Source organism: Mixophyes fleayi, chromosome 5, assembly GCF_038048845.1.
Source record: "Mixophyes fleayi isolate aMixFle1 chromosome 5, aMixFle1.hap1, whole genome shotgun sequence".
Taxonomy (NCBI): Eukaryota; Metazoa; Chordata; class Amphibia; order Anura; family Limnodynastidae; genus Mixophyes; species Mixophyes fleayi.
Window position 1 is genome coordinate 186,788,090 of NC_134406.1, and position 12,670 is coordinate 186,800,759.

General features: G+C 38.0%; 1 protein-coding gene across 3 annotated transcripts; it reads left to right on the forward strand.

Annotated features, from left to right (window-relative positions):
- The first annotated feature begins 357 nt into the window (after nucleotides 1-357).
- ALDH5A1 (aldehyde dehydrogenase 5 family member A1) lies at nucleotides 358-12,390 on the forward strand. 3 transcript variants are annotated; one of them, XM_075213152.1, is made up of 11 exons: nucleotides 358-449; nucleotides 1,010-1,299; nucleotides 1,896-1,979; nucleotides 3,474-3,644; nucleotides 5,013-5,129; nucleotides 5,244-5,387; nucleotides 6,018-6,161; nucleotides 7,015-7,173; nucleotides 7,477-7,646; nucleotides 8,157-8,215; nucleotides 9,647-12,390. In XM_075213152.1, exons 2-11 carry the CDS (start codon nucleotides 1,027-1,029, stop codon nucleotides 9,850-9,852), a joined length of 1,527 nt encoding a protein of 508 aa, XP_075069253.1. In that variant the 5' UTR covers nucleotides 358-449; nucleotides 1,010-1,026; the 3' UTR covers nucleotides 9,853-12,390. The 3 variants fall into 3 exon arrangements, with proteins under 3 accessions (XP_075069253.1, XP_075069252.1, XP_075069254.1); XM_075213153.1 differs by lacking the exon at nucleotides 358-449 and adding an exon at nucleotides 460-544; XM_075213151.1 differs by lacking the exon at nucleotides 358-449 and having other exon boundaries at nucleotides 456-1,299.
- Nucleotides 12,391-12,670: the final 280 nt, after the last annotated feature.

Sequence of the window (12,670 nt, forward strand, 5' to 3'; positions counted from 1 at the left end):
ATGTAATTTAAAAAAAAATGCGAAAAGCAAATGTTGGGGATAATTTCCGGGTTTCCCTACATGCCGCAAATAGATGGACAAGTTTTAGTGACTCCTGTAGTAAACTGTATGGATACCAAAAGGCCGGCAATTACTATGTCCAACGGGATGAATGATAGATGCGATCAGACAGTGCCTGCATGTAACTGTGTAGTTCCATACACGGTAAGCTCAATAGCACGATTTGTTTAACGAGTCCTTAGAGATGTAGAAACGTCGACCTCCCACCAGCAGATGGAGCCAAAGGTTCCAATCAATATGAATTCTAGAGCGGTTGCTGTATTGAACTACTCTTGAGTCAGCGAGATGAAATTGTTAAACATGATTGGAGGAGAATTATTGCTAGATAATGGTGATTGGAGGAAGATAGCAACACCCTCTTATGGTCAGCTGTCACAAGCACTGCCTGGGTAAGGTTCTGCAGTGCTGGGCTAGTTGCCGGTCTATTGTATTGTCACACGGTCATTTTACCTTAGACGCTGACCTGAATCTGTATAGAACAAGAGTTGGTTATATTTTTTCCGGTTGCACTGATATTTTATAGCTCTTATTCTGTGTCAAGTGAATGCACCGTGTTACTATCACCTTCGTGCAGATCCACCCTCATTGCAGATTGTTTTTATGTTTTACAATAGGATTGCAGCAGCACTAATGCATAATGCAAGAGTACTTGTATTCTTAGCAATCTAGTGTTGTTGTTTTTATATCTCCCTACCTTTTCCATGTTTAGTATGCCTAGAAATATGATATATTAATTATTACACTGCTTGGATTAGCTATTTACTAGTTATATGGAAGCTGACCACACTTTTGCATTTCATTTTATAAATAATTAATCTTGCCTTCTACTTGGAAGCTGAACACATTTCATTATAACTAATCTTTTTATTACATTTGAAGGTTGATGTGCATTTAGCAGCTCCTCCCTGCTTGGAGTTTAATCCTTTTCATTAATCTGCCTTCAATTCAGTTGTTCACTGATTGGTGATGTTTTCACATCTGCCTGTGTCTGGCATCCTAAAACTTCCGTGCAGGATGTCCTCTTCTCTGGCCTCGGCATTGCCTGCGTCTCTCTTACGCTCTGCTGCCTATATTGGTGGTTCTTGGGTGCGTTCCTCAGACTCTGCAACTTTTCCAGTGGTGGATCCTGCAACAGGCGCAGAACTAGTTCAAGTCACTGACTGTGGGCCCAAAGAATGTAGGGAGACTGTCAAAGCAGCAGCTGGAGCCTTTCAGGTCTGGAAAGAGGTGCCCAGCAAGGTGAGGATAAGTTTATTAAAAATACACTGACCCTATCAAGTATTAATTAAACCAAACATTGAGTGATTCTCGAGAAATATATTAAGAGTTTGCATCTCATTGTTTGCTTTAGGATAGTGTCATTGAGAATGTTTAGCCTTCTTTTTATGTTGACATTTACATTATATTTGATTTATCTTCTGTTGGTTGCGCCAATGTTTGGTTTTACACTTCCAGTTTTATGTTATGCATCACTACTACACTTAGCTATCCACATGCCTTTATCCTTCATCCAAGACCTTTCATCTATGATCTTTACACTTCTGTGATGTACTGTCACACATCAGGGTGCCTTGACATAATAGTTGGGAATCACTGATGTCCAGTAAAAGGGATTCTGCGTTATCTGTCTATTTACAACTCTTACATTTGTTAAGATTATGATCTATGTGCATCATGTTGTAAAAATCTAGGGGCAGCAATGCAAAGTTCAGCAATGTTTGTGTGCATCCTCTTCTATTTCCATAATTTCTGTACAGTTATGTCCTGATTCTAGTGTAGCAGCTGCACAATAGGTATCACTACTTTTGTTGCTTCCACTCTTGTCTTTTTCTTAGGAGCGAAGCAACTTGTTGCGTAAGTGGTACGACTTAATGATCCAGAACAAAGAGGACCTTGCTCGGATTATCACAGCAGAAAATGTAAGAATACTGAATCGTATTAATGTTGTTTTAAAAGATACGCTTACGGAATGTGTTCTCTAGGTAACTGGGGAAAGTAAGGCGCTGTAACCAAGAGGTATGCTACTTATGGGTTGGGACTCCACAGGAGGATCCCAGATCTGTTTTTGGGGTTTCCTGATTGTCAGATGTACAATATTTTGGGAACATTCCATTCTGGGGTCTTAGAACAATTACATGTCACCTCTTGGGCTCTTGGGACAATGGTGCACTAATATCTGGGCTCCCAGGACAATGACACACAATGGCATGGAAGTGAGGGATGACAATGGTAAAACAGAAGCAAGATGATATTTTGACACAACAATTCCAAGAGCAGTACTGTGGCAAAGGCAATGCGGTACAATAATGGCAGAGCCGTAAATTCAAAGGCAATGGGAAAATATAGTGTGGGTGAAGGGGTTTCGTGGCAGGAGAGCAGTGAAGAGACAGAGGCAGAAGTGAAGTGGTGAAAGTATGGAAAGCAAAAGTAGTAAGTGAAAAGTAAGAGAGCAGCTGGATGAGGCAGGGAAATAGAGTGAAACAACAAATGCAATTGCCTAGTCACAATGTCCATGACCATAAATGCAGGGGTAAGCTACAGCAGGTCAAGTCCTTTGCTGGCAGTCATCCGTGTCTGTCTTTCTTGTTTGTTCAACTGTGCCTTTCTAACAATTTGGAGCAGGTTCAATTGGCTGCAGAGTGCCTCTGGAACAGTCACAAAGGCACTCATTGGTGATGTAACATTGCAAATCCCCCCCCCCTTATAGAGGTGCGAGCAGAAATAGAAGATGTTTAGGTACCGTAATGCCTGCAAATGTTCGCAGCAGCAATGTTTGGAGAAACATCACAGCAGATTGACTTTTCCGCTTTGTAAGAAAAAGACAAAACATTTTTCCCCCTTAGAGTGAATGCTATTGGTCTTAGCCTAGATGAGCCAGGCCAGAATGGTGTCCTAAACTGTTTATCATTTCAAAGCACATCATATCGCTTCATTTGATTTTTAATCGATGCAGTGTACACACTAATGCAATATCGGGCTGAACGGTCGTTTATCGTTTGATTGGCCCGATAATCGGCTGGTAACACTGTAGTGTCTACCCAGCCTAATACAGGTTCTAACAGTAGATAAGATTCCTGTTACATACTTTTAAATGGCAGTTTGCACACATATGAAGCACAAGATACAATAAGGGGAGGTTCAGATTAGGAGAGGATGAGAGTTGTAGCAGATGATGTGTATATATACTTAAACCATTGTGTTTTGTCCTCTAGTACTTCGTGTAGTGCAGTAGTATATAGTTGGTTACACTGCGTGTCAGATTCTTGAAGATGAAATTATGTAGCTCACACAGCCTTGAGACTCTTCTTTTATATTTGTCTTATAAGTCTTTTTAAGTATTTTTTTATTTTACATAATGACAACATAATGATTTGTAGCATGTACTGGAGAGATGTTTGTGTTTTCCTTTATAGGGAAAACCTACAAAAGAAGCACTTGGGGAAATAATTTATGCTGCTGGTTTTCTGGAGTGGTTTTCAGAAGAGGCTCGTCGCATATATGGTGATGTTGTTTCTGTGCCAATGAAAGACCGCAGGGCTTTAGTCCTCAAGCAGCCTGTAGGAGTTGCAACTGTCATCACCCCAGTGAGTATATTTAAGCTTCCACAATGTTCCAGTAGAATCATTAAATAGGCCTGTGTGGTGTTTTATACACAGGGAAATTGATGTTTCCCAGAGCCTTTAGCATCTGTGTGCTCCAATGCCAGGATCTGTTGTTGACTCTGGTATGCAATTGTATTTGCTTTATTTAGTATGTTTTACTGAATTCTAGTTGGTAAGATAGAAAGGTATTTCTGATTTTAAATTTCCAATTGGTTTGCTATTGAACACATTATTATTAAAAACATTAAATTTTATTGATACTGTATATTTGAAAGGACAGTCCTATATATTTTTCCAGGTCTTGTTTATCCAGCGGATTATTCTTTAATTCCAAGTAAGGTGCAATGTATCTTTGGGTACGTAGCAGAACGCAGATGTGTTTTTCGCTGATGTAGTTTGTATACTTGGAGAGTGGGCCTAAATGAACACTCCACTCAAATTTTGAATAAAGAAAATTCCAACTCCCTCACTGTAAAATCAAAATACCCTAATTTTGGAGAAGAACAACTGAGCAAACATATGAAGATGTAGCAATGGATTAAAATTTGTGTAGCTAATAATTACAATGTAATGAAATTAGTTATTTTAAACATTACAACGTTGAAGGGGGCAGGACAGCATGTAATTATCCTGTGCTGTTGTAATAAAATATTTGTCCACAAGTTTAATTGTAAATGTTTATTTTAATGTTAAGAAACAGACACCAGATATATAGTGTTACTCAATAAACTGGACTTGTTTATCTTGCAAAGAATTGACTTCATTAAAGTGTGTATTGTGACATACAGTTAAATAATTTGCCTTTCAGGAAATATTTTAGTGTTGAAATAGTCTAAGCCTATTTGATTAGGGATTAGACTGTGTACCTATTGTCTGACATATCACACTTATTGATGAGGACTGATGGAACTGCAACCACGGTACTGCAGAATTTATTTAATGGCATCCTGCGGGGTATATTGATAGCTGCAATCTGTCTAGAATACAGGACTTCATCAGAGTTCTTGCAACATTCTGGTCACATTCTCCATAATCTTTCAGATATAAAAACTGGGGAGGGGTGGTCTTTTCAACCTGGTCATTTTTGCATGCAGTCATACTCTCGGCTGACTAGCTACAGATAACCTCCATGTTACTATGGAGTATATCCTGCTTCCTCTATACTGCATCTGTGACTGATAAGTATGGCATATATAACAGTACTACTGTGCTAGCAATGCCAGGAATGACTTGTGCTGTATCATGTATATTTAAGTAACTGTTGTTGCTGGTGCAAAAACGAAATGGGTTTTATTTTATTTTTTAAATCTATGCATTGAATCTATTCCTTCTCTGCTTCTCCGCTGTCAGTGGAATTTCCCCAGTGCTATGATAACGAGGAAGGTGGGTGCTGCCCTAGCTGCTGGATGTACAGTTATAGTGAAGCCTGCAGAAGATACCCCATTATCTGCCTTAGCACTTGCAGAGGTATAGTTTGCATCATCATTATCACCATTTATTTATATATGTAATAGGTTGCATTTATTTAGCACTACATGGTGTAAATATCCTGCTTACACCCCTTACTGTGTGTTTTTGTAGCTTGCTCACCAAGCAGGGATCCCAGCAGGAGTTTATAATGTTGTGCCATGTTCCCGGGAGAAGGCTCCAGCAGTCGGAGAAGTTCTCTGTACAGATCCTTCTGTAGCTAAAATTTCTTTTACTGGGTCCACGGCAACAGGAAAGGTAAAATATGAGAATAAGCCATTTAAATAGGCATTAGTAGCATCATTTAAAAGTGGACATTAAGATATTTTCACCATTCTCTATTACATAAGCATAATATAACTTACTATATTAAAAACATTTCCTCTGCTTTTTGCCTGTATATTTAACATGTCCTCATTGCCTACACAAACTGGAGTTTGTCATTTTGTGGTCTGAATCAATATCCATGAAAATCTAGCTTGACATCTCAGATAATGCAGTGCACCCACATACTTGGTACCATTGATATTAGTGAGGCTCTTTTTGCCTAATGAAGTTGTGTTGTGTATTTCAGCTCTCTAGTGATTGTTAGTGAATGGATAAGGCTGCATTCTTATGGATATTGGCTCAACCTACAAAATCTCCACTGTGCGTTGCTGACAGGTGTATTTAATGGTAAGCATCTGCTGACTGCATGCGCTATCTGTCAGATGCACTTTGCGTAGTTCTGTAAGGTTTGTGAGGTATTGAAGTAGTATAGCTTAAAAACATAATCTTAGTCTGTTCCTAAGTAGATTTATACATATTGAGTTAAGTCAGCTAGCTATGGGCTTTCTATATGGCATTTGTCCTACATCTGTGACCACGTTTCTTTACATGTACATGCAGATTCTGCTTCGCCATGCAGCGGACTCTGTGAAGCGTGTGTCTATGGAACTTGGGGGACATGCTCCTTTCATTGTTTTTGACAGTGCAAACGTTGACAAGGCTGTTGCTGGAGCTCTTGCATCCAAATTCCGCAATTCTGGGCAGGTGAGCATGTATACTCCTTCTTTTTTTTTTTTTTTTTTTTTATCTCTGTTACATACTTAGAATTTAATGGATATATAGTAATATCTTCCTTTTTCCTCAATGACTGTATATTCTTAAAATCATCTATGCAAGGTTAAACATAAATATCTGAAATGCAATATTGTGATGTAAATTCTCAGTTCCTAGTTAATGTGAACACACCAAACTTAACAGCTGTTCAAAGTGAGTTTTTATACCTCCAGTAATTGGACTGTTTGATCCGTTTGTTCTTGATTCAGTAGTGTAAAGAGAAGAGAATCTGCCATGTGGTTTTATGTTTATGTACTTAAGCAGTGAAGGTGTCCAATATACTGTTATGTTGGGCACACAGGCAGCAATACTGCTGAACCACTTTCCAATCTGGCTAAATCACTTACGGCATCACTGGGCTCTCTTAGTGTGGTTGGAAGATGACCATACACATAGGCCAGCCAATACAGGTCCTCAGCCACATTTACCAACATTGCCCGATAGCTATGGAATAGAGTCACTGTCAGTCGTGATCTACACATTTTGATCATTATCAGGCAACGTGGTTGTTTTGCGAGTAGTTGCTCAATATTGCCTTTAATATAGCAGCCTTTTGGGCAATTCTATTGAGAACGTTGTAACAATTAGTAGCTTTTATAAGGTTTTTATTTTTTTGGTGACATGCATGAGGTTACTGGACTGATGAAAGGGAAACCAAGCAGAGAGATAAACTGCAGATATAAGTGTATAATTGTTTAGTAACGGTAGACAAGGCCTGTGATACCTGTGTACTGTTGGCACTGCATTTTCTGTGTTTGTTTTTTATATTATTGTTTTTTTTCAGACATGTGTATGTACAAACAGATTCCTGGTTCAAAAAGGGATACATGATGTTTTTGTGAAAAAGTTGGCAGCGTTGATCGAGAAGGACCTGCATGTTGGAAATGGATTTGAAGAAGGTGTTACCCAGGGACCACTCATTAATGAGAGAGCTGTGGAGAAGGTATTGGTCTCCTTATGAGTTTTATGCAAGGTGATCTGGCAGCACCGTGTAATAGTGTGACTGCAGCTGCAATACAGTCTGCTATCCATAAGAAAGCTATATTGGTGGCAATATACTTTAAAATCTTTAACTTCAGCAAACCTTGAATTATTTCCATTTGCATGTATCTACAAATGTAAAGAAAGATGTCTGTACTACTGATCTCAGGTGCCTCTCTTTGGCCATTTGAATTATCTACATGTACCAATATCCTAATAGTTGATTGTAGTGCTGAGGATAAATGTATTATGTGTTGTCCTGTAGGTGGAGCATCATGTAAGGGACGCAGTGTCTCAAGGGGCTCGCGTTGAAACTGGAGGAAAACGATCTACATATGGAAAGAACTTTTATGAACCAACATTACTCAGCAATGTTACCACAAAAATGCTTTGCAGTAGGGAGGAAACATTTGGACCTTTAGCACCTGTTATCAAGTAAGAAAACCTTTTCAGTTGGATGGTTGCATATAAACATTCACCTTTTGAAAATTATCTTGCAACAAATAATGTAAAGCACCTCTTGGTAAATAAAATCAAAGACCATCTTCTATCAGAACACCAGATGGATGAATGCACTGTACCCTGCTACTACATTTCCACTTATGTATGTGTGGATTGCATAATGTGCATTTCACATATTGCTGGACAGCCATGTACTGTTAAATATTGCTTTTTTGGGGGGGAGGGGGGTGTATGCAGAGGGTTCTATTTTTGTCTTTTTTTTTTTTTTTTTTATGTACAGTCTAGTTTTGGGGGTGTTTTTTGTTTTGGTTTTTTTAAACTGATGCTTTAATGTCCACTGAAGGTGCGTAAACATACACCTGAAATTATCGACTGACTCATTTTGACACTTAATTAAACCATTACAAGAAAAATTTAATATGTAAACGCTAAACTGAGACCTTTTGTTTTCATTGTTGACATTGTGTATTTCCCATGTGACAGGTTTGACACTGAAGAGGAAGCTATGGCTATTGCAAATTCAGCCAATGTGGGCTTAGCAGGTATGTCTTCATTTAAATAGGGTACAATAATGCACCTAAAACTGCTATGACCTAGATGACTGTTAAAAGGAGTACTAAACTTCATTTTCAAGTTCATATAATATGAAACAGCCCTTGACACTGCTTAGAGGAGTAGTCTACCTAAAGTGCTCCCTGTGAGCAGTGCACAGTGAAGCGATAGGACTCCCCTTTGCTGCCAGACACTGCTGCTCCTCTGAACCAGCCCCTGTTTGAAGGTGCAGTTTGAATTACAATTTCAAATCCTTCCACTTTGTGCACCATTTGGACTATTCTCCTGAATCCTACTACATTATGTATTGTCCAGAGGCAAAACATTAGTTTTTTTTGAGAAGTGTGGGGGGTTGTTCAATATAGACAACTCAGTTGTATGAAATTTTGTTAGGCGAGTGTAGTCCATTGTCATTTGTGTATAGTTCATATGTTCTCCCAGTATTTGCGTGGATTTCCTATGAGATACTCAGTTTTCATAACACAGTCCAAAAATGTACTGATCAGTTAATGGGGCTGCTGACAAAAAGTGTGTGTGTGGTAGTAGGGGATTTAGCAGGGCCGTAACTAGGGCTGTGCGACAGTGGCGACCGCCCAGGGCGCAACGCTGAAGGGGGGCGCAATTTAGGAATATTTTAGGTTAATTTGGTTAAAATTGAGGGCTAGGGGGGCGGCATTTGCCTTTCTCGCCCAGGGCGCTAGAATTCTAAGTTACGGCTCTGGGATTTAGACTGCAAGCTCCAATGGGGTAGGGTTTGATGTAAATTATCACATTTTCTGTGTACAGCTCTGCATTATATGGTGGCACTATTTAGATAAATGATAACAAATAAATTTATCAATTTTGTAGTATGGATTCCAGACAATTTCCCTAATCTTTCACACATTAAGGCTGATTTGTATAGAATAAACACTTACTACGTGACATGTTTACTTCACTTATACATACATATACAGTGGCCCCTGTCCTATTTTGCACTTAATGTCACAACATGGAATTTTTATGTTTTTTTAGAATGAAATTTATTTTGTGACTCTCACATTTATCTTCAGACAGAAAAACATAAAGCAATAAAAATAAGTGATTTAGTATTTAATAAGTACACCTCCCCCTTGGTCAAGGCTACTTTGGAGAATTTCTGGCAGCTATTACAACCATAGGTCTTTCATTAAAGAAAAAAGTCTGTAACTTTAAACACGGAGACGAAGAACTTTTGACTCTTGAGATGATGTATTCTTATTGGCTGAATGCAATCCAGTCACTGTGTTTCTGTGATGGGATGGATATAGCATTTATTTCTAGTAGCTGTTCCATACTGGCCATTGTATGTTAGGTTTAGGTTCTCTAGGTTAACGGACAAGTATGTTCTAAACAGAATTTCATGTCGTTTTTTTTTTGTTTTGTTTTCTATCTGGGTGTAGGTTACTTTTATTCCCAAGACCCAGCACAAATCTGGAGAGTGGCTGAACGCCTGGAAGTGGGTATGGTTGGTGTTAATGAAGGCTTGTTGTCGTCTGTCGAATGTCCATTTGGTGGCGTGAAGCAGTCTGGTCTCGGAAGAGAAGGATCAAAATATGGCATTGATGAGTATTTAGAAGTTAAATACGTTTGCTTTGGGGGCCTATAATACATGCCTTATTATATGCATATAATATACACTATTTTACCAATGTGTATAATAGTAGTCAATGAGATGGAAAGGATTAGATAGTGAATAACCATAGCTCCCAAAATTCAGAATCCTGAAATCTGGACAAAATAAGCCCCGTCCTGCCCAAATTCCGCCCAGTTACAACCAAATTCCGTCCACAAATTGTCATATTTGTTCAAAAACCCACCCACTTTCCCATTAAGCCCCACCCCTGTTGTGGGCCGCAAATTGGGACAGTTGGGAGGTACGGTTTGACTCATGAGCCAGTAGCCTGCCTGTTTTGTATGGGTAAAGATTACCCACTGTGACTCTCTTTTAACCTGATTAGTGTTTTGTGAAACCATAGAAATTTTGTTAAATGAGAGATTAGAACTGAATTTAAAATAAATGTTTATACTTGTTAAAGGGTTTAGATCACTGCAGTTGTGTATATGTTAAGTGCTTGTAAAGAGCTGTTAAATCTGTTCAGACTTGTCTCCTTTTAGCACTCGTGGCACAAGATTGGACTTGGAAATGCTTTGTAAGTCTCTTTAAACTTATTCACCTTTGTAGCTCAGAGCACTGACCAGGAGCCGTTCTCACCCGGTGTTCCCGTCCCTATGCTGCCAGTGTGCATGCAGGATGATCACCATAGCATTATGTGAGCTATTAGTGGAAAGCAGAAGAGGGAGCTATGGTGGTGACAAAAGGGATGGATATGGCTCAATTGTTAATTATAATCAGTTGTGAAGTCTTTTCATTTTTAAACCACTGATATATTGTGATATTTACAATGTGTGGATGGTCTAATACCTTTAAGCATTTGTATTCTTAAACTTTGTTTAAGCATAAATAAGATGAATGTTTTCATATTATGACAGCCCTATGGCATGTTCTGTTCCTGTGCCAAATAACTATTTTCTATTAATAAGAGAGGAAGCTTTTCTGAAAAGATGAGAACACTACAAAATATTGCATTTTGTTTGGCTTTAGCGAGCATCTGTAATGCCGAGCGGTACAAAGACTGATGTTGAACGATATTGCACATATTTTGATTTCATAGTATTTTTTTATTTGTTTTTCTCATTGTGCAGCAGCCAATTATCGTTCTTTTCCATATCTCACTCTACTGTAGTTGATTCTGTTTGCCTAGAGAATTATAATATCATAGTACATCTAAATCACTGTAATCTCTTGGGTCAGGTGTAAATCTGGAACCACTAACAGACTTAAAGACGTCACATGTCCATAATGTGACCTAAATACATGCTCACAACTTTTTTTTTTTCCTGCTATACAATATTTTTCTATAGGTTATCTGCTCTTATGGTTATCTGTAATATCCTGAAACGTCCTTGTTCACATAAAAATTGTCAGGTTACATCATAGCAATGTAAGCACAAAACTTATACTATTTTTAATAAATTAGGCACTTGTGTACAATATGTTGAATTAATACTTTTTTTTCGTTTTTTGCCTTTTAAATAATTTGCCTAGCTCTACACATGTCTGTGTTGATATATTACTATATATTTTCTATGTATACCTGTCCTCGGTGGTACAGTGACATTGCACATGGTGGTTGCCATAAGAGATGTGCCTATACTGAGACAGTTTGAGAAGTTTTATTGGCAGTAAGATGTAAGGAATAAAAAATATTGGGATTTATTGATAATCAGAATGTGGTTCAGCTATATAGACACTTGCTTTGTTCTCCCATGTATAGTGGTGCTCCTATAATTTTATGCTCTGCAATTTCAGGATCTTATGTCTATATACTGTAAAGTTCCATATGTCATTTCCTTATTCAATAGTCAGAAAACTCTAATTTTGTTATGTGAACTAGAGGTTTTGTAGTACATTAAGAGCAAATACAATCCATTTAAGATGCTGTTTTATACCAGTGCTGTAAACTTTGCAGAAAAAAATGTTAGACATGCGTTGAAATTGACATTTTCTAAGCATAATAGTTGTTTAATGCCAAGCAGTATGCAATATCTGGTTATATCCCTATAAAGATATTATTTCACTACAAATGTGCCAAAGCTGCTTAAATTAGGCATAGATGTACTGTACAGTGACTCCCATTAGCACAGAATGTTTTTCATTCCTAATTAAAATGTTACCATCCAGCCAGTGATACGAGCCAAACACAGTATGAAGTTGTTTTAGTGTATTCAGTGTGTGAGTAGCTTTGTGCCTGTATCTCTTAGAAATACTCTTAGAAATACTGTGAACATTTCAAATAATGACAAGAAACGTAGACATGTGTTGATGTACTTCGAGATCAGCTGTGTCAACATATTAACAACTCTAAAATCTGTCCTGGAGAAATGTGAAAATTATATGTACCACTTTGTTGATACAGTCTTGTTTTATTACTGTTTGATCCCAAATGTAAAGCGCTAAGGCGTATGTGGACGCTATGTAAATAAATGTTAGTTATTAATGTATGTTTTCGGAAACATGGATGCTGTCCAAATAATCCGTTGTGCAAGTGTTTGTAGATACATTAATAAATCTGTTTTCTTGTAAGTTGTTCACTGATGAATACAAGAACTGACATAAATAGCGTGTTTTTATTGTTATAGTTAGACAGGAGGTCTGTTATATTATAATAAAATTAATTCACTAATTATGTATATTAAGATTCATAATTTATTTAAAAAAACCACACCAGGGCTCGCAGCCCCACAATTAGTTGGGCAGTCATTTGCACAAGAGCACTTCTCAAAGGTTGGAGATGGGTGCACCACTGTGTTCTGGTAACAAATAGACTAGTGCTCCACGATATATGTAAAAGAACCGATCTGGG